The sequence below is a fragment of the Oncorhynchus kisutch genome, linkage group LG12 (genome assembly GCF_002021735.2).
Source record: "Oncorhynchus kisutch isolate 150728-3 linkage group LG12, Okis_V2, whole genome shotgun sequence".
In the NCBI taxonomy this organism is placed as follows: Eukaryota; Metazoa; Chordata; class Actinopteri; order Salmoniformes; family Salmonidae; genus Oncorhynchus; species Oncorhynchus kisutch.
In genome coordinates, this window is record NC_034185.2 from 47,675,350 (window position 1) to 47,701,074 (window position 25,725).

The 25,725-nt window shown below is 41.1% G+C and overlaps 1 protein-coding gene and 1 long non-coding RNA gene across 2 annotated transcripts in view; both read left to right on the forward strand.

Annotated features, from left to right (window-relative positions):
- Positions 1–12,299: 12,299 nt before the first annotated feature.
- LOC116376539 (hepatocyte cell adhesion molecule-like) overlaps positions 12,300–25,725 on the forward strand; it is a 63,380-nt gene continuing 49,954 nt past the window's right edge. Inside the window, exon 1 of the mRNA XM_031837658.1 lies at positions 12,300–12,424. Coding sequence (XP_031693518.1) covers positions 12,373–12,424 — 52 coding nt within the window. The 5' untranslated portion in view covers positions 12,300–12,372. The remainder of the gene's footprint in view (positions 12,425–25,725) is intronic.
- On the forward strand, positions 20,263–22,510 carry LOC109900349 (uncharacterized). Its single transcript, XR_002256589.2, has 3 exons — positions 20,263–20,351; positions 20,770–20,840; positions 21,735–22,510. It is a non-coding gene; the product is annotated as an uncharacterized LOC109900349 (long non-coding RNA).

Sequence of the window (25,725 nt, forward strand, 5' to 3'; positions counted from 1 at the left end):
CCGTCATTTGTTTTCATTAAAGATCATGATTAACCACCACGCTGCATTTCGGTCCTCTCCTTCAACAAACGAAGAACGCCGTTACAGGAAAGCAGCATCATTCTTCTTTGGATCAATCTGCTGACTGAATTTGACCTAACAGAACAGCATGCAAACTTATAGTAAACATTACAGCGAGGAGGAGGAATTTTGCTGTTTGAGTGGCGGGGCCGGGCTTGTGTGTGAAAAGCAGCCGCAAGAGGGGAAAAAAACTGAGTAAGAAAAAAGGACGCGATACATGGCCGGGTGGCGTTTCAAAATATTGCATGCCATATGGATCTCTTGTGATATGGATATCTGATTTCAATTAATTGTGCAGTCTTATCTGTAATCTCTTTTTGGAGCCAGTGGAACCTGTGTGTGCTTGGACTGCCGTAGGCCTTCTAGTTTGGTACCCTCTAAACCTGCTTGGGTTGTGACCATTATCCCGGAAACCCTTGACCCACCCCATTTTGCATACCTTCCCAACAGGTGCACAGATGATGCAATCTCTATTGCACTCCACACTGCCCTTTCCCCCCTGGACAAAAGGAACACCTACATGAGAATGCTATTCATTCACTACAGCGCAGCGTTCAACACCATAGTGCCCTCAAAGCTCATCACTAAGCTAAGGACCCTTGGACAAAACACCTTCCTCTGCAACTGGATCCTGGACTTCCTGATGGGCCTGCCCCAGATGGTAAGGGTAGGTAACAACATATCTGCCATGCTGATCCTCAACACTGGGGCCCCTCAGTGGTGCGTGCTCAGTCCCCTCCTGTACTCCATGTTCACCCATGACTGTTTGGCCAAGCACGACTCCAACACCATCATTTAGTTTGTTGACAACACAACAATGATTAGACAGCCTATAGGGAGGAGGTCAGAGACCTGATGATCAAGACAAAGGAGATGATTGTGGACTACAGGAAAAGGAGGACCAAGCACAGCCACATTTTCATTGACGGGGCTGTAGTGGAGTAGGTTGAGAGCTTCAAGTTCCTTGGTGTCCATATCACCAACAAACTAGAATGGTCCAAACACACAAAGACAGTTGTGAAGAGGGCACGACAAAACATATTCCCCCTCAAGAGACTGAAAAGATTTGGCGTGTGTCCTCAGATCCTCAAAAGGTTCTACGGCTGCACCATCAAGAGTATCCTGACTGGTTGCATCACCGCCTGGTATGGCAACTGCTCGGCCTCCGACCGCAAGGCACTACAGAGGGTAGTGTGTACAGGCCAGTACATCACTGGGGCAAAGCTTCCCATCCAGGACCTCTATACCAGCTAATAAAATGGCTATCCGGACTATTTGCATTGTCCCCCACCCTTTTACGCTGCTGCTACTCTCTGTTATTTATCTATGCAAAGTGCTTTACCACTACCTACATGTACAGATTACCTCAATTACCTTGACCAACCTGTGCCCCCGCACATCGACTCTGTACCGACACCCCCTGTAGCCTCTCTACTGTTATTTTTCAAATTTTTCAAATGTTTTATTTATTTTTGACTTATCTGTTTTTGACTTCAGTAAATAACTTTAACGCTTATTTTTCTTAAATCTGCATTGCTGGTTAAGGGCTTGTAAGTAAGCATTTCACTGTAAGGTCTACACCTGTTATATTCGGGGCATGTGGCGAATAACGTTTGATTTGATATGATTGTTAGTCCCCATAGTTTATACCGAGTGACCGACTGAAAGGGAACATGCAGTTATGAATATATCAAATGTTCCCTGAAGGAGGGAACTAGGTACAACATATTTTGTCCCTTCACCGTCAGGGGACTTGAACTCGCTGAAGAGCGGTACTGAATTGAGGAAATGCATGCGAGCCCTGGTATTATAACCAGGAAGACAGGGCTTCTGAGGATGGGCTCGGCATCCATTTTCCCGTTGTGCATGATATCAGTTTTTTTCAGGTGAATTTGATTGGTCGTTGACTCCCCATTGTATATTGTACCTAGTCCCTTCCTTCAGGGAACAGTAGTTATATTCATAACTGTACGTTATTACAAGTTTTCAAGTTACGGATTTATGATGTGTAAATTCTCTGACTTTTTTCATTGCATTATCAACCAATACTGATATTTGTACTTTTGAACCATTCTGGCACAGACTGCAACCTGGTTTCTATTTTAATAAGGCTAATTACAAAATATATCAAATGACTTGAATCTGGGAAAGATGTAACAATTTGTATTTGCATCAACAAGTGAGTGAAATGCATAAGAAAGGTATTGGAAATTCGGGAAAGTTAATCAGGTAATAATTGTGTTTGTGGAAAAAAAGATCTGCATTGCCATCTTTTTCAATTGCGGTTTTGTCATAGTCTCATCTAACGGTTCCTGTGTGTCACGTTCTGACCATAGTTCTTTTGTGTTTTCTTTGTTTTAGTGTTGGTCAGGACGTGAGTTGAGTGGGCATTCTATGTTGTGTGTCTAGTTTTCCCGTTTCTATGTTTGGCCTGATGTGGTTCTCAGAGGCAGGTGTTAGTAATTTGTGTCTGATTGGGAACCATATTTAGGTAGCCTGTTTTGTGTTGGGTTTTGTGGGTGGTTGTCTTCCGTCTTCGTGTGTCTGCACCAGACAGAACTGTTTCGGTTTTTTCACATTTGTTGTTTTGTATTTTGTAGTGTTCACGTTTATCGTCTTTATTAAACATAATGAACACTAACCACGCTGCGCTTTGGTCCTTTCCTTCATCCACAGAAGAAAGCCGTTACACTGTGTGGCTTGTGAGCATCGTGGAGGGAGATAGAAGACACGTGCATGTTCCTGAGAGTCATAGCTTTCAGGCATCATAATAGCTAATATCCCCAACCATTCACCATTCATCACCAAACCCAGGGAAAAAAACTGAAACTAATATATTTGTCACAACTGCTACAATAGTGCACATCAGATTACTAACAAGCAGAGGAGGGGGGGACATCCCTTGACCTACTTTTTTTATTTAACCTTTATTTAACTAGGTAAGTCAGTTAAGAACAAATTCTTATTTACAATGACGGCCTACCTCGTTCAAACCCGGACGATGCTGGCCCAATTGTGCGCCGCCCTATGGGACTCCCAATCACAGCCAGATGTGATACAGCCTGGATTCAAACCAGGTACTATAGTGACACCTCTTGCACTGAGATGCAGTGTCTTAGACCGTTGCACTACTTGGGAGCTCAATTTTGCCTCTCTTTTGAAGATTGCTCAACTGACAAAGCTCACACTTCCTCTTGAACTTTTTCTGACACTGTAACATGAACAGTGAGTTGGTAAATGCCCCCAATATGTATTATAGAAGGAGAATTATTATGTTGTTTTATTTAACCTTTGTTAATCCAGGTTAGTCTCATTGAGATAAAATACATTTTTCAAGAGAGACCTGGTCCAACCAAGACCGAAACGGGGGAGCAATGTTTGATACAGATACCAGACATACTGTAGCAACTTACAGACATAGACACACCATAAAAAAAAGAACATTTACATAGCAGACATGCATTTCAATTACAGAAACATACAATTGTCTTAGAATTTTTTTTACCATATGTACCACAGCATCAAGTCCGAATGACAATCACATTCCGCAGTAAAATGTGAGTCAACCACATGTTTACACTCCTCCAAGGAAACCAGATCCTGGAGTTTCAAGATGGTCTGGAGAGAATTACAAAACCACAGAGCTTAGTTTCTAAAACCGTTCTGATTTTAGGAACCGTTAAAAGTAAGTAGTGAGACCCTAACTGATATTTATTTCCTGACCTTATCAAAGAAGAACAGCGATAAAGTGGCAGTTTTCCCAAAATTCCCTCATAAATCCTAATATATCTAGACTTGGTTTCCTCTATCATTATCACTCCTCTTTCACCCCTGCTGCCAAACTAACCCTGATTCAGATGACCATCCTACCCATGCTAGATTACGGAGACATAATTTATAGATCGGCGGGTAAGGGTGCTCTCAAGCGGCTAGATGTTCTTTACCATTCGGCCATCAGATTTGCCACCAATGCTCCTTATAGGACACATCACTGTGCTCTATACTCCTCTATAAAATGGTCATCTCTGTATACCCGCCGCAAGATCCACTGGTTGATGCTTATCTATAAAACCCTCTTTGGCCTAACTCTGAGATATCTACTGCAGCCCTCATCCTCCACATACAACACCCATTCTGCCAGTCACATTCTTTTAAAGGTCCCCAAAGCACACACATCCCTGGGTCGCTCCTCTTTTCAGTTCGCTGCAGCTAGCGATTGGAACGAGCTGCAACAAACACTCAAACTGGACTATTTTATGTCAATATCTTCATTCAAAGATTCAATCATGGACACTCTTACTGACAGTTGTGGCTGCTTTTTGTGATGCATTGTTGGCTCTACCTTCTTGACCTTTGTGTTGTTGACTCTGCCCAATAATGTTTGTACCATGTTTTGTGTTGCTACCATGTTGTTATGTTGTGTTGCTGCCATGCTATGTTGTTGTCTTAGGTCTCTCTTTATGTTGTGTTGTCTCTCTTGTTGTGATGTGCGTTTTGCCCTAATATTTATATAGTATTTTTATTTTATTTGAAATGAGGGCTTTTGGTAGGCCGTCATTGTAAATGATAATTTGTTCTTAACGGACTTGCCACCTTGGGGGGGGTACTGTCACGTTCTGACCATAGTTCTTTTGTTTTCTTTGTTTTAGTGTTGGTCAGGACGTGAGCTTAGTGGGCATTCTATGTTGGGTGTCTAGTTTTCCCATTTCTATGTTTGGCCTGATATGGTTCTCAATCAGAGGCAGGCTTTAGTCATTGTCTCTGATTGGGAACCATATTTAGGTAGCCTGTTTTGTGGGTGGTTGTCTTCTTCTTCTTCTTCGTGTGTCTGCACAAGACACAACTGTTTTGGTTTGTTCACATTTGTTGTCTTGTATTTTGTAGTGTTCATGCTTATCGTCTTTGATAAACATGATGAACACTAACCACACTGCGCTTTGGTCCTCTCCTTCGTCCACAGAAGAAAGCCGTTACAGAACCACCCACCAACCAAGGACCAAGCGGCGTGGTAACAGGCAGCAGGAGAGGCAGCAATGTCAGGACTCCTGGAAATGGGAGGACATTTTGAATGGCAAGGGTTGCTACACATGGGAGGAGATCCTGGCTGGAAGGGATCGCCTGCCATGGGAACAGGTGGAGGCAGCTAGGAGAGCAGAGGCAGCCGGAGAGAGGAGCCAGCGATATGATGGAACACGAATGGCAAGGAAGCCCCAAAAATGTATTGGGGGGGGGCACACAGGGAGTGTGGCGAAGCCAGGTAGGAGACCTGCGCCAACTTCCTGTGCTTACCGGAGAGTGAGAGAGACCGGGCAGACACCGTGTTATGCTGTGGAGCGCACGGTGTCCCCGGTGTGGGTGCATAGCCCGGTGTGGTACATTCCAGCTCCTCGTATCGGCTGGGCTAGAGTGAGCATCGAGCAGGTGCCATGAAGCCGGCTCTACGCATCTGGTCTCCAGTGCGTCTCCTTGGGCCGGCGTACATGGCACCAGTCTTACGCATGGTGTCCCCGGTTCGCCAGCACAGCCCAGTACGGCCTATTCCATCTCGCCGCACTGGTCGGGCTACGGGGAGCATTCAACCAAGTAAGGTTGGGCAGGCTCGGTGCTCAAGAGCTCCAGTGTGTCTGCACGGTCCGGTCTATCCAGTGCCAGCCCCCCGCACCAGGCTGTCTCTCCGTCTTCTGCCTACAGGTGCTTCCTCTCCAGTGCTGCCAGAGCCTTCCACCTTTCCTGAGCCACCAGAGCCTTCCGCCTGTCCAGAGCCGCCAGAGCCTTCCGCCTGTCCAGAGCCGCCAGAGCCTTCCGCCTGTCCAGAGCCGCCAGAGCCTTCCGCCTGTCCAGAGCCGCCAGAGCCTTCCGCCTGTCCAGAGCCGCCAGAGCCTTCCGCCTGTCCAGAGCCGCCAGAGCCTTCCGCCTGTCCAGAGCCGCCAGAGCCTTCCGCCTGTCCAGAGCCGCCAGAGCCTTCCGCCTGTCCAGAGCCGCCAGAGCCTTCCGCCTGTCCAGAGCCGCCAGAGCCTTCCGCCTGTCCAGAGCCGCCAGAGCCTTCCACCTGTCCAGAGCCGCCAGAGCCTTCCGCCTGTCCAGAGCCGCCAGAGCCTTCCGCCTGTCCAGAGCCGCCAGAGCCTCCCGCCTGTCCAGAGCCGCCAGAGCCTCCCGCCAGTCCGTCCTTAGCAGTCAGTCAGCCAGGAGCTGCCAGAGCCATCAGCCAGTCCCGAGCTGCCCCTCAGTCCCGAGCTGCTCCTCAGTCCAGTGGGGCCCTTTAGTAGGGTTGCCAATCCAAGGTCGGTGGCGATGGTCGCCGTTCCTAGAAGGACACTAAAGCGGAAAAAGACTATGGTGGGGTCCACGTCCTGCGCCAGAGCCGCCACCGCGGACAGATGCCCACCCAGACCCTCCCCTATAGGTTCAGGTTTTGCGGCCGGAGTCCGCACCTTGGTAGGTGGTACTGTCACGTTCTGACCATAGTTCTTTTGTGTTTTCTTTGTTTTAGTGTTGGTCAGGACGTGAGCTGAGTGGACATTCTATGTTGTGTGTCTAGTTTTCCCGTTTCTATGTTTGGCCTGATGTGGTTCTCAATCAGAGGCAGGTGTTAGTCATTTGTCTCTGATTGGGAACCATATTTAGTTAGCCTGTGTTGGGTTTTGTGGGTGGTTGTCTTCTGTCTTCGTGTGTCTGCACCAGACAGAACTGTTTTGTTTTTTTCACATTTGTTATTTTGTAGTGTTCACGTTTATCGTCTTTATTAAACATAATGAACACTGACCACGCTGCTCTTTGGTCCTTTCCTTCGTACACAGAAGAAAGCCGTTACACTGTGTGTCTTGTGAGCATCGTGGAGGGAGATAGAAGACACGTGCGTGTTCCTGAGAGTCATAGCTTTCAGGCATCATAATAGCTAATATCCCCAACCGTTCAAAAACGATCACCAAACTCAGGTAAAAAAACAGAAACTAATATATTTGTCACAACTGCTACAATAGTACACATCAGATTACTAACAAGCAGAGGGGGGGACATCCCTTGACCTACTCTTTTTTTATTTAACCTTTATATAACTGGGTAAGTCAGTTAAGAACAAATTCTTATTTACAATGACGGCCTACCTCGTTCAAACCCGGACGATGCTGGCCCAATTGTGCGCCGCCCTATGGGACTCCCAATCACAGCCAGATGTGATACAGCCTGGATTCAAACCAGGTACTATAGTGACACCTCTTGCACTGAGATGCAGTGTCTTAGACCGTTGCACTACTTGGGAGCTCAATTTTGCCTCTCTTTTGAAGATTGCTCAACTGACAAAGCTCACACTTCCTCTTGAACTTTTTCTGACACTGTAACATGAACAGTGAGTTGGTAAACGCCCCCAATATGTATTATAGAAGGAGAATTATTATGTTGTTTTATTTAACCTTTGTTAATCCAGGTTAGTCTCATTGAGATAAAATACATTTTTCAAGAGAGACCTGGTCCAACCAAGACCGAAATGGGGGAGCAATGTTTGATACAGATACCAGACATACTGTAGCAACTTACAGACATAGACACACCATAAAAAAGAACATTTACATAGCAGACATGCATTTCAATTACAGAAACATACAATTGTCTTAGTATTTCTTTTACCATATGTACCACAGCATCAAGTCCGAATGACAATCACATTCCGCAGTAAAATGTGAGTCAACCACACGTTTACACTCCTCCAAGGAAACCAGATCCTGGAGTTTCAAGATGGTCTGGAGAGAATTACAAAACCACAGAGCTTTGTTTCTAAAACCGTTCTGATTTTAGGAACCGTTAAAATTAAGCAGTGAGACCCTAACTGGTATTTATTTCCTGACCTTATCAAAGAAGAACAGCAATAAAGTGGCAGTTTTCCCAAAATGGCCTCATAAATCCTAATATATCTAGACTTGGTTTCCTCTATCATTATCACTCCTCTTTCACCCCTGCTGCCAAACTAACCCTGATTCAGATGACCATCCTACCCATGCTACATTACGGAGACATAATTTATAGATCGGCAGGTAAGGGTGCTCTCAAGCGGCTAGATGTTATTTACCATTCGGCCATCAGATTTTCCACCAATGCTCCTTATAGGACACATCACTGCGCTCTATACTCCTCTGTAAACTGGTCATCTCTGTATACCCGCCGCAAGACCCACTGGTTGATGCTTATTTATAAAACCCTCTTTGGCCTAACTCTGAGATATCTACTGCAGCCCTCATCCTCCACATACAACACCCATTCTGCCAGTCACATTCTTTTAAAGGTCCCCAAAGCACACACATCCCTGGGTCGCTCCTCTTTTCAGTTCGCTGCAGCTAGCGACTGGAACGAGCTGCAACAAACACTCGAACTGGACTGTTTTATGTCAATATCTTCATTCAAAGATTCAATCATGGACACTCTTACTGACAGTTGTGGCTGCTTTTTGTGATGCATTGTTGGCTCTACCTTCTTGACCTTTGTGTTGTTGACTGTGCCCAATAATGTTTATACCATGTTTTGTGCTGCTACCATGTTGTGTTGCTACTATGTTGTGTTGCTGCCATGCTATGTTGTCGTCTTTAGGTCTCTCTTTATGTTGTGTTGTCTCTCTTGTTGTGATGTGCGTTTTGCCCTATGTTTATATAGTATTTTTATTTTATTTTAAATGAGGGCTTTTGGTAGGCCGTCATTGTAAATAAGAATTTGTTCTTAACGGACTTGCCTAGTTAAATAAAGGTTTAAATAAAAGAAAAAAAGAAAAATATGTAAGTGTAGTAGAGTCAACGACGACCAGCCAACAGCACTATAGAGATCACAGTGATGTGTCAGATGCTTTTGGTTGCTAATAAACCTAAGAGCTGCATGATACACGAAATCAGGGTTGTGCTTGAGGTCTGTTTATACATTACATCACTGTAGTCCAAGACAGACAGGAATATACTCGGTACCAGCTATTTTCTGGCCTCCAAAGAAAAACAACCCTTATGCTGGTTATAAAAACCTATTCTCAACTTGATCTTCTTTACCACGTTCTCAACATGATTATGGGAACTCAGCTTCACTCGCTCTATGGAATTTCCTTCCAAGGAAGTAATGACACGGTTTTCAGAGTGTTTAGTATTGGAAAAGACAATGTGTTTTGTTTTAGAGGAATTCAGAAGAAGTTTCAAATCATACTGATTCTGTTGACGGATGTTAAAAGCGGTTTGAGCTTTTTCAAAATTCAAAGTCAAACTGCTGCCACTTGAATAGAGAACAGTATCATCCTCATAGAAATGTACTGTACATCAAATCAAATGTATTGGACACAGACACATATTTAGCAGATGTTATTGCAGGTGTAGCGAAATGCTTGTGCTCCAACAGTGCAGAAGTATCTAACCATTCAGAACAATACACACAAATCTAAAAGTAAAAGAATGGAATTAAAAAATATCTAAATATTATGACAAGCCATGCCTGAGTGGCATTTTCTGAAAATACAGTATGTACATTATGAAATGAGTAAAACAGTATGTAAACATTATTAAAGTGACTAGTGTTCCATTTAAAGTGACCATCAGCTGTATCAAGTCTTCCAATGTTGTTGGGTCCACCAACAAAATGAAGAACCCTTTGGATCAAATTAAAAGTATGGCAAGTATTTGAGATGCATTTAATGGTATCAGACTGTTCTTCAAAAAGGAAATGTCTGTCACATAGAGAAGCTAGATAGCAGAGCGATAGACAAGTGGTTGAGGAAACAGGCAGTGGTCTTCATGTAAAACGTCAATGTGGTCAGAACAGTAAATGAGAACGCTGTGAATGTCTCAATAATGATACTGTTATAGCGTGAGAAGAAAAAAGCTGTGGGTTATGAGGGTATCGCAGTTATCATAGTGTCATAGTTGAGTGTATGAACGTGGTGAACTGTTCTTGTTCTGGTTAAAAACACTCCCGTAGAACAAGAAAAGAGACGTCTTTAGTGCCATTAGTACATCTGAATTAACTGACAACTGCTAAATGGTAACATAACCCTCTCAAAATAGGTTTCTAACAACAACGGCCTGGTTAAAGGATAAATAAATACAATACTCATCACTAATTGGTAATATTTTTTTTCATAAATGTGTTTTTTAGAGATATGGTAATGAGTCAATATAAACACTGTTTACTGGCAACATATCCATGTTCCATTCAAAGAAGCCTAGTATTTACCAACTATCCTGTATGTGAATGACTGCCTTGGATGTCAAAATGATTGTGGTATTAATTTCAAGATTCAAGATTTTAAAGGTTCAAGATTTACAATATTTCATAGTGTTAAAAGTTATACTTACCCAGTCCTCTTATTCCCATGTGGGACATTAAGCTGCAACAATCTTCTTCTGGAGTCTGTCTTTGACCACAGCTTGTGCCATCTGTCCCATGACCATTAAAGACCCATCTACATCCAGCTCAGCAGCCACCACTGTCTATCGCCATGTCATTTGTGTCCGGTGTATCTTATAAAAGTTATAGTTCACCCTATTACATAAATGTGTCCGTTGTTGTCTTACCTCGGTCTTGTCCTGATTCCAAGGGATCTACTCCACAACCTCTCATAAATCACAAACTACAGACTCTTCTCCAAAATGAATGGGAAAAGAAAATGCTCCACAATGTCCCTTTCCTAACGTCACAAAAGTTGAGAAAACCATTTAGAATGCAGGTGAAACCTGTCTGTCCAGCTAACTTTCACAAATGTGTCAGTTCAGGCATTATACGAATGCATTTAATGAGCTGTGAGGAATGTGAAGAATAAATGAACGTGTCTGTGACAAAGCTTATCTGGTAGACATATTTGCTTGATATTATTTTAAGAGTAACAGTAATCAATAATAATACATTTAGTTTCTTAACCTGCATTCAATTAAAAACAATCTCAAAGTGCTAAAAAGTAGGGATATTGTTACTATTGAGTGTACAGTGTACAGTAACTGATTTGAAATTGCTATTATTAGCTTTAGGTGTTGGGTTAGGTAGTTTAGATCTTACAGGCTCTGATTCAGACGGAGATACATTGACATAAAATTAACTTAAGCCCCCAAAAATGTACTTAAGTCCATTTTAAATCAACGTATCTCAAGTCTGAATAGGGTCCCCATTTGCCTTCTGAATTTATTTAACTATGCAAGTCAGTTAAGAACAAATTCTTACTTCCTTGTTCAGGGGCAGAACTACAGATTTTTACCTTGTCAGCTCGGGGATTCAATCTAGCAACCTTTCAGTTACTGGCCAAACAACTCTAACCACTAGGCTACCTGCCGCCCAACATACTCTTGCGCAGTTTTCACATTTTGCCGCCTTAAATTAAAATATTAAAAGGGATTAAATTGGGATTTATTTTCACACAACCTACAACACATTTTCAAACTAAAAGAAAAATTGTAGAAATGTGACAATACTTTTGGTCCCGTAAAATAGAGGAACTATGTGCAAGAAGTGCTGTAATTCCTAAACGGTTCTCCCAATGTGGATGAAAATACCCTCAAATTAAAGCTGACTGTCTTGCACACACAGACACTAAACACATTATGCCCTGTTCAAATGGATCATTATTGTGTCACCTGGTCAAATTGTTAACAAAGCAGGATGGTGAACCCTTCACAAACATACAATATCCTTTAAATAAATGCACGTCGCTACACCCGCAATAATATCTGCTAAATATGTGTATGTGACCAATAAACATTTAGTTAATTTGATGTAAAAAAAAAAGGTTAAGAAATAATGTTTAATCAAGAGTGATTAGAGAGTGTTTCTGGCTGTTTTCTCTCTCCACCCCTCTCTCTCTCTCACTCTCCCCCTCTCTCACTCTCCCCTTCTCTCTCTCTGTTCTCTGCCTCGAAATGGAATGCTCATCCATCATCACTAAACATTCAAAAATTCTCTGGAGAAGAAAGATTGCACACAGGATAAGTTCCTCTATAACAGTCTTTTGAGAGACAAATTAACAGGTGTTACCTTTGATGCGGTTTCATCATATTGAAAAACACAGCAAAGATTCCTGGGTACACCACCAAGGATGCTGCTGGGATAACAGGATAATATCTCCCTCCATGCCCCTCCTCTTTTTTATGTTGTATGTGAAAAGCAAATACAACTGTAGATGGAATTGTAGTCGTTTCAAAATTAATGCAATCATTTTTTTTACCCCTCACAAACTCCACCCACCCTGCCCCTGGGACAGCTTAAACTAACAAAGTCAATGTCTGGTTGAGTATCTCAGACTATGCCATGTTATTTGTAGATGATTTAGTGGAACCAGTTGGATGATTGTATGGACTGTAGGCTACAATGCTGTTTTCTCAAAGAAGAAAACTGAAGGTGACGCTGCTGCATCTCTTCGGTATGTGCCCCTTGATTATTGTGACTGTGGTTGTGGAGACTTGAGACTAGAGACAGCTGTGTTAAACTCATGTGTGACACATTTAGACATTTTTCCATGTGATACAGAAACCTCATATATATATATATATATAGGTAAGCTATACATGTAGAATTATTAGTCTTATTAGTTATGTTCGCAAATGTAATTACTGTGTCTGCAGGCTTGGCTACCTGATGCTTTATACAAAGTTATGGGACTTCCACTGTTGTTCCAGGCGTAGCCTACACCCTCAAGTTACACAACTGATATAAAAAGGGGGCATCGACCCATTTGCTAATGTTTTAAGGAGTTTTTATGTGCAAAAGCATTTAGACAAGCATAGCCGCAAAAAGCAGTTTGATGGTGGGGGCTGGACGCTGTTTTGTTCGTTTTTTTTCTTTTTTTTTTATCTTTCAGGGGGTGCTACAGCACCCCTATTTCCCGTGGCTATGTTCACAAGCGTTGATGGCTACACCTAACAGTTGTGTGAAAAAATTTGTGCAGACAAACTGTTGTGTCTGTTTTATCAACTTGAGTAACTCATTTTAACAGGCAGGTGACTTTATCTATTTCTCTTGGACTAATGATCTGACTGCAACCAATTAGCCTCTTATTTGAATGTTGGGCTTGAATGTGAGCTCACACGTATCATTCCCCTCTGTGTTCAGGATGGAGAAGAGAGAGCATTTTCTCTTGGTAATGAGATTTTATTGTCCAACTTGCTTAAAGCGCTGATCTCGAACAACTTCCCTTTTCTGAAACTGCATTATTTTTTATAACATTATTGTCATGATAAGAACTAGAGTTGGGAATCTCCTCCATGGTGTTGTATCATTGAATGACAATGAGCATACTGTAGGTCCATCAACTAAATGAAGAACCCCCATAGATCAATCATCCAGGGCCTGTTTCCTGGACACAGATTAAGCCCTGGACTAAAAAGTATGCACAATGTAGAATCTCCATTGAAAGAGTTTTAGTCAAGGACTAGGCCTAATATGTGTCTGGGAAACAAGCCCTCAAAGTATTTAAGACGTAGTATGAGAAGGAAATGATGTGGGTTTTCAGGTTTGGGTTAAGTCTGTCAGCTCTATCTTGAGTTTCTTGACTGAGGTGCTTGTGAACTGTTAAGGGACTGTAAGGTATTTATAATGAGGGATACTTGGAGAAAATAGGACCTCTCTGAAATGAATATGGATGACCCTTCGGTAAAATATACTTTTACCCTCCCTAAATGCTTGAAAAAAAACCCAAGTAATCCCCTATACCCAAAATAATAATTAAAACAATGTGGATAGCAGAGAGCCTGCCTACCGTTTACCCTCAACCCTAGGACAGACCAGAGCCTTTAGATACGCAGTTTCAGAAAAGTTGTCAGAAGATTGTGGATACACATTCCACCACGAACAAGTATAAATGAAAATATCTCCATTATAATAAAAGCACTGAATGAATCTATCATATTATTCGAATTCTGAGAAAAAAATGCCTTTTGTAGATGCATTTCATGCAATTCTACATAATTTTAAATGACTGAATACATGCAGAATCTTTTAATACCACAATAGAACATGACAACGAATGAGCGCATTGCTGCAGCACCAGAGAGGTTTTAATTTCCATACAGGCTACTGTTTAAAAAGAGGATAGTCTAAGTTTGGACCAGTGCTAACAGTGTAAAAATGAACCAATTACATCTGAAGTATCTAATTGTTGAATTTGAGAAAAAGCCTCTTTTTTACACAGAGCCGCATATCATAAGGTAGGCCTACGGTATATGCACTTGTAACTTTTTTTACATTCAGGATACTATCTACTAATTTATCATATTTTTTTCCATGATATTGTCGTTACAAAATACATTAGTGTTGAACATCTGCTATGCTACATTAACAAACTGCATGCATAGCTCAACACATGATCCTCAAACCAAAGACTGGCCAAACTCGTGTTTCTAAAGTGAATTCAAAGGCACTGTAGAATAACTGTATAGCTTAATAAGGCATGTTTTGTTTCATTATTGTTTAATTCTAAGTAATTGTTTTTGGAAATGTCTATTTAAACAGCCCAAATGCAAAATGTATAGGCATGTTGTTAAGGATCGATTTTCACCTAAAATGACATACCCTAATCAAACTGCCTATAGCTCAGGACCTGAAGCAAGGATATGCATATTATTAATACCATTTGAAAAGAAACACTTTGAAGTTTGTGGAATTAACACTTTAGATCTGGTAAAATATATACAGTGCCTTGCGAAAGTATTCGGCCCCCTTGAACTTTGCGACCTTTTGCCACATTTCAGGCTTCAAACATAAAGATATAAAACTGTATTTTTTGTGAAGAATCAACAACAAGTGGGACACAATCATGAAGTGGAACGACATTTATTGGATATTTCAAACTCTTTTAACCAAGCAAAAACTGAAAAATTGGGCGTGCAAAATTATTCAGCCCCTTTACTTTCAGTGCAGCAAACTCTCTCCAGAAGTTCAGTGAGGATCTCTGAATGATCCAATGTTGACCTAAATGACTAATGATGATAAATACAATCCACCTGTGTGTAATCAAGTCTCCGTATAAATGCACCTGCACTGTGATAGTCTCAGAGGTCCGTTAAAAGCGCAGAGAGCATCATGAAGAACAAGGAACACACCAGACAGGTCCGAGATACTGTTGTGAAGAAGTTTAAAGCCGGATTTGGATACAAAAAGATTTCCCAAGCTTTAAACATCCCAAGGAGCACTGTGCCAGCGATAATATTGAAATGGAAGGAGTATCAGACCACTGCAAATCTACCAAGACCTGGCCGTCCCTCTAAACTTTCAGCTCATACAAGGAGAAGACTGATCAGAGATGCAGCCAAGAGGCGCATGATCACTCTGGATGAACTGCAGAGATCTACAGCTGAGGTGGGAGACTCTGTCCATAGGACAACAATCAGTCGTATATTGCACAAATCTGGCTTTTATGGAAGAGTGGCAAGAAGAAAGCCATTTCTTAAAGATATCCATAAAAAGTGTCGTTTAAAGTTTGCCACAAGCCACCTGGGAGACACACCAAACATGTGGAAGAAGGTGCTCTGGTCAGATGAAACCAAAATTGAACTTTTTGGCAACAATGCAAAACGTTATGTTTGGCGTAAAAGCAACACAGCTCATCACCCTGAACACACCATCCCCACTGTCAAACATGGTGGTGGCAGCATCATGGTTTGGGCCTGCTTTTCTTCAGCAGGGACAGGGAAGATGGTTAAAATTGATGGGAAGATGGATGGAGCCAAATACAGGACCATTCTGGAAGAAAACCTGATGGAGTCTGCAAAAGACCTGAGACTGGGACGGAGATTTGTCTTCCAACAAGACAATGATCCAAAACATAAACCAAAATCTACAATGGAATGGTTCAAAAATAAACATATCCAGGTGTTAGAATGGCCAAGTCAAAGTCCAGACCTGAATCCAATCGAGAATCTGTGGAAAGAACTGAAAACTGCTGTTCACAAATGCTCTCCATCCAACCTCACTGAGCTCGAGCTGTTTTGCAAGGAGGAATGGGAAAAAAATTCAGTCTCTCGATGTGCAAACTGATAGAGAACACACCCCAAGCGACTTACAGCTGTAATCGCAGCAAAAGGTGGCGCTACAAAGTATTAACTTAAGGGGGCTGAATAATTTTGCACGCCCAATTTTTCAGTTTTTGATTTGTTAAAAAAGTTTGAAATATCCAATAAATGTCGTTCCACTTCATGATTGTGTCCCACTTGTTGATTCTTCACAAAAAAATACAGTTTTATATCTTTATGTTTGAAGCCTGAAATATGGCAAAAGGTCACAAAGTTCAAGGGGGCCGAATACTTTCGCAAGGCACTGTATATATAAAAAAAATGTCATCTTTGAAATGCAAGAGAAAGGCCATACATACATTGTCGATTGGGATACTGTAGAACTCTAGGTGTAATTTAGATATTGTTCACAGGATGGCAGCAGTGTGTGAAAGGTTTCAGACTGATCCAGTGAATAATTAATTCACTACACAAAATGTTGTATCAAGTCTGCCATGAGTTTGCCAAAATGTGCCAAATTGGTCAATTTATACATTTAAAGTAACTAACTACAGAGAACATACAAAAATGCTCTGGCAATAAAAATTGTAAGTTTACACACTCTGGGTGTTGCCAGAGAGCTGTGGGGTCAAACTGTAGAACCCAGTTTCTACATTTAAATATAAAAGTAGATTTTATTAAACAGAACTATGCTACATTTGATCTATGTGACCCTCAGGATGACAAATTAGAGCAAGATTACTGAATGTAAGTACATTACCAGTTACCATGATAAGTTTTTTTATCCTCAAACAATAGCATGGTATTTTTTTTCTGTAATAACTACTTTAAATAGTACATTGCAGTTAGATTAAGAAGAATGTAAGCTTTCTGCCCATATTAGACATGTCTATGTCCTGGAAAGTTGGTTGCTGTTTACAACGTCATTCTTGTCACATTATCGCATATTAATCAACAACAGTCCCGTTTTAGCCACACCTTATGACGTACAGGTTTTAAAGTGTTGTTGTTGATGTCTTGTTGAAATGCTGAGTGCTCCTTCCTGCCTGTAGTGTCACAAATGCTTCACAATTAATTTCTTAAATGGCATTTTTCAACTTGCTTCTAGCATACAGCATTGCGGAATAAAACATTGGTATAGATTGCTTTATATAATCAGGTCCATCATTTTTTTTTCTAAATCTTAATCTAACAAGGGGTTATACCGCAATACCCTCACACACATGTCCTCAATCCGAGTCCTGGTTTTAACTTAACACACCAAGCCTTTCACTTGGGGTGGCAGGTAGCCTTGTGGTTAGAGCGTAAAGGTTGCAAGATCGAATCCCCGAGGTGACAAGGTAAAATCTGCCGTTCTGCCCCTGAACACTGGACATGCTCTAATATACTGCTGAAATGCCCAAATGTCTGGCTTGTTGATCTCGGGATGGCCTAGCAGTGATAATGGTTCCTCTCCCTCACTTGTTGGTGGTGATTTCAGTCTGTCCATTTGGTGATGGTAAGTCCTTCGTTAAATACATTGGAAATGTACAAATCCACAGTGTCCATTTGCAATATATTACAATGGGCATTTGCCTTCATGAATTGGACATGCTCTAATATACTGCTGAAATGTTCAATACAGACACCTAACTCACTTTGTCCAACTCATTTAGAAGCCAACTATCACATAACCATAAAAAAATGTCCACATAACTCACAGTGCTCTACTGACCTAAGCTCTAGAACAGGTTACACAATTTCAGAGCTCTAGGTCTGAAGGTTCTTTGATGGGGCGAATGCCAGTAACTATTAGGGCTCCTGAGTGATGCAGTGGTCTAAGACACTGCAGTACTTGGTTTGAATCCAAGCTGCATCACATCCGTCTGTGATTGGGAGTCCCATAGGGTGGTGCACAATTGTCTCTGGATTTAGCTGGGGTAGGCCTTCATTGTAAATAAGAATTTGTTCTTAATTGACTTGCCTAGTGAAATAAAGGTTAAATAAAAATAAATATACTAATTATTGCAGGCTCTGTGTGTCTGTAACACAGAACCCAATTCGGCTGTGCGCTAAATAGACTGGACAATAGTTTTTGGAGAGATTGAGAGATTTTCTGTGTCTGTCCAGGGGCAGTTCTGTTCAGCAGAAGGAAAGATGTTTTACCAGCTTGTGAGCTGCAGGTGAGGAAGCTTTGAGTGTGGGCAGAAAGGCAGACAGACTCCACTCTGATTATCGGCTACACATCGCGCAGACGACTCGTGCAGTTGACTTTCTTTGCCTGGTTAAGAAACACAAGCTGCTTTACGAAATTAAAACAATAGGAGCATTGATTTAAATAGTGATGCAACAGTCTAACTATGATTTTCTCTTTCTTGAGTATAGAAGTAGGAAGTTATTTATTGAGTAATAATATTTCAGATATTGTGCCATTAACATCAGAAGAAGAATTTGCTGAGACAGTCTTTATTTCCATGTGAACTTAATTTCGGTGTGTAGAACCTAAAACAGTTCTTCAGCTGTCCCCATCCTTTGGTTTTTTGGTTTCAGGTAGAACCTTTATCCCAGGGAGCTCTACATGGAACCCAAAAGGGTTCAACCTGGAACCTAAAAGGTTTTTCTGCATTGGTGATCTTTGGTCAAATAATTTTAGGGAAAAGGAATACAGCCCATGCTGTTGTATGTTTCGTTGTCTTTTATGGTGCATACTATAATTATACTATCAACAAATGTCACAGAAATATGAAATAGGGTTAACCATGTTAGGGTATATTGATAGCTGTAGTTAGCATTTATTGGGCCATTGTGTAATGATTTATTGAAATTACTTTTCATTAGATAACAAGCTGTATGTTTTGATGGAGGTAGTTGATTTTGAGTCATGTATTTAATGTTTTGAGAGTCTTAATGAATTTTGCAAATTAAATGTGTAATTTTGGCCAACGTGCTTCAATTTGGGGCTGACTGTTAATTTTTTAGAAGATAACAAGCAATCGAGAAACTGAAATTTGCTACATTGCTATGTTAATAGAGAATAACTATGCTATTTAAATCAGTGCTTTGATATTGAGTCTCTCTTTCTCTCCACAGTACTCTGTGCAGCCCAGCATTCAGCTCAGCCTGAGGCTTCCCAGGTGAAAGGCCTTGTGGGAAAGATTCACTGTTTTCCAGTGATGGTGTGGAAGTCTGGCAATTTACTTTATGGACACCGTAGCAATATTGCACACGTGTTCCTTGGTAAACAAACTTCTACCAACATTGAGAAGAGATTTAAAAACCGCCTTCACTGGAATAATGTCACTAGATTCTTCACTTTGACAGATCTACAAATAGACGATTCTGGGGTTTATACTGTGGAGAATACAGATGAAGGGAAGACAACACATACATTTCAGCTGACTGTGTACTGTAAGTGTGTGTGTGTGTGTGTGCTGTAAATGACAAAATCATAAAAGTGGCAATGAGCAGTAGAAACAATACTGAAGCTGTCGCTTTGTTGGTTCGGTAAAAAGCTGAGGGATGTTTCTGGAGAAACGTAACCACTCTCAAATTCATAGACAGAGCTATGGATGCAAGGACTGATCAGGCATTCTATAAAGATTGTAGTTTATAGTTATATAGTGTTTGTTTTACAATGTCTTTGTTTACAAACACCAGAGTAAAACAAGCTTATGGGTTCTCTGATTGGGACTAAGGTCAAGAGGCAATTTTAAATATACTTCAAGAATCAATGAGTCCAAAAATGAATGTACCAACTGCTCTTTGCCACTTTAAAGATAAGATCCATTTCACTAATTCAACATTTTTCATTATTTGTCATCCAGATGTTCTGTCCAAACCTCAGGTGACGGTCCATGATAACATCTCCTGTAGCGTGGTGTGTTCTGTGGAGAACGGGAGAGATGTGACCCTGTCCTGGTACAAAGGAGGGGAGATACTCAACCAGACCAGCAGCCCTGACCACAACATCACCCTCTCTCTACCTCTCAAGGTGGATGAACAGAACAGAGACTCTTACAGATGTGAGGCTGCCAACCCAGTCAGCAAGGAGACAGCTGTTGTTCCACATTCCTGTATAGAGAGTGATCCCTTCAAGGTGAAAGGTAAACACATGTACAGTAGCAATGTTACATTGCAGACATCCAGACAATACCAACTTCTATATGAAACAATAAGTATGGTAGAGCTCATTTTATGAAACCCAATGTTTTAATTCAAATATTGTTTTCTTTCATTTTATATTAGATGGTGATGAGAGGACTCGAGATTGTCTTATTATTGCTGTAATCTGTGTTCTGGTTGCTTCAGGACTTGTTGGTCTTGCAATATATCTTAAGAGGAGAAACGGACACTCACATGCAGGTATTTGGCTTTTAATGGGGTGAGGTCATTCTCCTTGTCAAAGTCAAAACATCTTGTGCACAACCTTTATTAATTACCATTGATAGTGTTTTATAAATGTAGGAAATGTTTGCCTGAACAACAGATGCAGGTCAAATGAAGTGGTGTATCTTCCACACTTCCTCTGCTTGGTCAGACAGTTGCATTGTCTCAGACCACTTCTCTAAATGTTGATAAAGGAGAAGGCACACACACACAAGCACAGTCTGATAATTACTTTATAGCTTCTCTGGTGACAAAACCACTGCTAGTACAGGCACCCATAGTAACATGATTCTTTAGTGTTTGTAGAACCTGTCTTGGGGGTGAGCATGTGTGCATATCTGTCAGTAACTCCCACCCACACTGTATATTTCATTTACTTTATTTGCCTTTATAGATTCACCTGAAAGAAAGCAAGATGATGTTCAGTATGCAGAGATAACTCACATTAAACCAGCAGAAAACCAGGTTAGTAATAATTCTACAGGCTGATAAACATAGGAGATGTAATACAGCTGCTTTATCAGCCCTCATGTCTACAACTGTTGGCTTTATCTCTGTGTCAGTGGGTTCATGTGGTATTGAGTTGCACAGACCACCTGAGTTTGATAACCGGCCTGATGTCACTGCAACCAGTTTTGCCCAAATGAAATGTTTGGGTTGCACAATGAGACGCCACACTGCATATTGTACATACAGTACCAGTCAAAAGTTTGGACACACCTACCCATTCAACTTTTCTCACAACTGCAGACCACATGTAACCATTCCAACCAGGACCTCCACATCCGGCTTCTTCACCTGTGGGTCGTCTGGGGAGGGGGGGGGGGTTCTGTCTGTAAAAATGCCCTTTTGTGGGGAAAAACGAATTCTGATTGTCTGGGCCTGGCTCCCACGTGGGTGGACCTATGCCCTCCCTGGCCCACCAATTGATGCGCCCTTGCCCAGTCATGTTAAATCCATAGATTAGAGCGTAATTGATTTATTTAAATTGACTGTCCTTTAATGAACTGTAATTCAGTAAAATCTTTGAAGTTTTATATTTATATTTTTGTTCAGTATAGCAATGCCTTTGATCTTCCTATGTCTTTTACAGTATTTGCCAAGTCAGTGGACTTAAGCTTGGCTTCATGGTTCCTCCCACTCGATTTAGGAATGGTTCTAGATGTGTTGACTGAGTTACTTACTGCAGAACAATGAGATTAAACAACAGAGCGTCATTTGTCTTGTTTCCTTCCTCTGGTACAAAGTATCTAATAACGTAACATATGATCAGTTTTACTTTTTGTTGTTGTTTTCCTACATCCCCCCCCCCTTTCCTTGTCCCTGTCAAACCTTTCTTCCCTCCCTCTCCCTGTCTAGGAGGAGCGAACAGGTATACAAGGACTGAAGTCACTTAGAGACAACCCTAACCTGACAGTTTATGATACACTCCAGTTACATCGCATGGCTGCCAGCGAGGATGTTGACACTGCTTAAAGGTGCAAAACAGGAAGGTTCTGAGAGATCGACATGGTAATTCACATCCAAGAGAAGGTGTTACATCATAAAGTGGACGTTGAGACAGAATTATAGTAAATATTAGATTAGGAAACCTAATGGAGTCACAGTTGTTATTGGAGAAAATTCCCATTGAACCATTGCGCTATCAGTTCAGACTTCCTGTGTTGGTCATTCTCACATTCTTTTGTTGAATTGGGGCCTCGATGAGATTAACTGATACAGACAAATTCAATAGCTATGCCTAGAGTTATTAGTAGGGTGATCCCTCTTTTCAAGTGCCCATTGTCCCAATGTATAGGTTAAAACAAATGGAACCTCTTAATACAATTCACTAGTGTGTTTGATATGCTATTACTGGGCCAAAGCTTATTTTCAGTATTGTCTGTTCTGTTGTTTAACATGTAGGGGAGGGTTACAATCACTCCCTCCTGCAGACACTCCTTCTATTAGAGCATTTTGTGCTCCACCTACATTAGCCAAGATACAGAATATAACTGTGAAAAAATACCAAATCTACCAATACCATAGTGAATTGTTGCACTGGAGGCTTTCATTTTCATAGTAGTTACCGGGTAGTTACCAAGACTGAATATTAAGACAATATACTTCACATTTCACAATAATAAAATGAGCTTATGACTTATTCAAACGGATAAAATGTCTTTACTGACCTTCAATATATTAAGGCAGACTTACAGTGGGGCAAAAAAGTATTTAGTCAGCCACCAAATGTGCAAGTTCTCCCACTTAAAAAGATGAGAGAGGCCTGTAATTTGCATCATAGGTACACTTCAACTATGACAGACAAAATTAGAAAAAAATCCAGAAAATTACATTGTAGGATTTTTAATGAATTTATTTGCAAATTAAGTTGGAAAATAAGTATTTGGTCACCTACAAACAAGCAAGATTTCTGGCTCTCACAGACCTGTAACTCCTTTTTTAAGAGGCTCCTCTGTCCTCCACTCGTTACCTGTATTAATGGCACCTGTTTGAACTTGTTATCAGTCTAAAAAGACACCTGTCCACAACCTCCAACAGTCACACTCCAAACTCCACTATGGCCAAGATCAAAGAGCTGTCAAAGGACACCAGAAACAAAATTGTAGAACTGCACCAGGCTGGGAAGACTGAATCTGCAATAGGTAAGCAGCTTGGTTTGAAGAAATCAACTGTGGGAGCAATTATTAGGAAATGGAAGACATACAAGACCACTGATAATCTCCCTCGATCTGGGGCTCCACGCAAGATCTCACCCCGTGGGGTCAAAATGATCACAAGAACGGTGAGCAAAAATCCCAGAACCACACGGGGGGACGTAGTGAATAACCTGCTGGGACCAAAGTAACAAAGCCTACCATCAGTAACACACTACGCCGCCAGAGACTCAAATCCTGCAGTGCCAGACGTGTCCCCCTGCTTAAGCCAGTACATGTCCAGGCCCGTCTGAAATTTGCTAGAGAGCATTTGGATGATCCAGAAGAGGATTGGGAGAATGTCATATGGTCAGATGAAACCAAAATATAACTTTTTGTTAACTCAACTCGTCGTGTTTGGAGGACAAAGAATGCTGAGTTGCATCCAAAGAACACCATACCTACTGTGAAGCATGGGGGTGGAAACATCATGCTTTGGGTCTGTTTTTCTGCAAAGGGACCAGGACGACTGATCCGTGTAAAGGAAAGAATGAATGGGGCCATGTATCGTGAGATTTTGAGTGAAAACCTCCTTCCATCAGCAAGGGCATTGAAGATGAAACGTGGCTGGGTCTTTCAGCATGACAATTATCCCAAACACACCGCACGGGCAACGAAGGAGTTGCTTCGTTAGAAGCATTTCAAGGTCCTGGAGTGGCCTAGCCAGTCTCCAGATCTCAACCCCATAGAAAATCTTTGGAGGGAGTTGAAAGTCCGTGTTGCCCAGCAACAGCCCCAAAACATCACTGCTCTAGAGGAGATCTGCATGGAGGAATGGGCCAAAATGCCAGCAACAGTGTGTGAAAACCTTGTAAAGACTTACAGAAAACATTTGACCTCTGTCATTTCCAACAAAGAGTATACAACAAAGTATTGAGATAAACTTTTGTTATTGACCAAATATTTATTTTCCACCATAATTTGCAAATTCATTAAAAATCCTACAATGTGATTTTCTGGATTATTTTTTTTTTCATAGTTGAAGTGTACCTATGATGAAAATTACAGGCCTCTCTCATCTTTTTAAGTGGGAGAACTTGCACAATTGGTGGCTGACTAAATACTTTTTTGCCCCACTGTACCTATACATTTCATTTAAAGTTATACTATCTTTATAATATTTCCTAATGTTAAATGGTCATCAATCCCCCAAAGTTATTTTATTTATTTTACCTTTATTTAACTAGGCAAGTCAGGAAAGAACAAATTCTTATTATCAATGACGGCCTAGGAACAGTGGGTAAACTGCCTTGTTCAGGGGCAGAACGACAGCTTTTTTATCTTGCAACGTAACCTTCTGGGTACTACTCCAATGCTCTAACCACTAGGCTACCTGCCGCCCAGTTACAGTTGAAGTCGTAAGTTTACATACACCTTAGCCAAATACATTTAAACTCAGTTTTTCACAATTCCTGACATTTAATCCTAGTAATCCCTGTTTTAGGTCAGTTAGGATCACCACTTCATTTTAAAACTTTTTAAGGCTAGTCGACAACATCCGGTGAAATTGGAGGGCGAGCAATTCAAGTAAATAATCGTAATATTAAACATTCATGAACATACAAGTATTTTATATCATTTAAAATTCTCAATTCTTGTTAATCTAACTGCGTTATCTGATTTACAATAGGCTTTACAGCGAAAGCGTACGATGCGATTGTCTGAGGACGGCGCCCCACATCAACATATTTTTCAACCAGCACGGACTTCACAAATAGCGATTAAATAAATCACTTACTTTTGAAAATCGTCCTCCATTTGCAGTCGCAATGGTTCCAGCTTCAACATGAATGGTCGTTTTGTTAGATAAATCCTTCTTTATATCCCAAGAATTCTGTTTAGTTGGCACCCTCGATTTCAGTAATCCACGCGTTCAATGTGCAGACAAAGGAATCCAAAAAGCTATTGCTAAACTTCATCCAAACAAGTCAAACAATGTTTCTATTTAATCCTCAGGTACCCTAAAAAGTAAATAAACAATCATATTTAATACGGAAAGTAGTATGTTCAATAGGAAAGTAAAATTAGTAAGCGTGCGATCTCTTCCTCGCACATCGAAAGTCTGATATGGTTCCGGTGGTCTCTATGCAAAAATTCAAAATTCTTAGTCGTTTTTGAAGAAACAAGCCTGAAACATTGAACAATGACTGTTGACATCTATTAGAAGCCATTGGAATTGCAATCTGGGAGCCCGAATTACAGTGCCTTGCGAAAGTATTCGGCCCCCTTGAACTTTGCGACCTTTTGCCACATTTCAGGCTTCAAACATAAAGATATAAAACTGTATTTTTTTGTGAAGAATCAACAACAAGTGGGACACAATCATGAAGTGGAACGACATTTATTGGATATTTCAAACTTTTTTAACAAATCAAAAACTGAAAAATTGGGCGTGCAAAATTATTCAGCCCCTTTACTTTCAGTGCAGCAAACTCTCTCCAGAAGTTCAGTGAGGATCTTTGAATGATCCAATGTTGACCTAAATGACTAATGATGATAAATACAATCCACCTGTGTGTAATCAAGTCTCCGTATAAATGCACCTGAACTGTGATAGTCTCAGAGGTCCGTTAAAAGCGCAGAGAGCATCATGAAGAACAAGGAACACATCAGGCAGGTCCGAGATACTGTTGTGAAGAAGTTTAAAGCCGGAT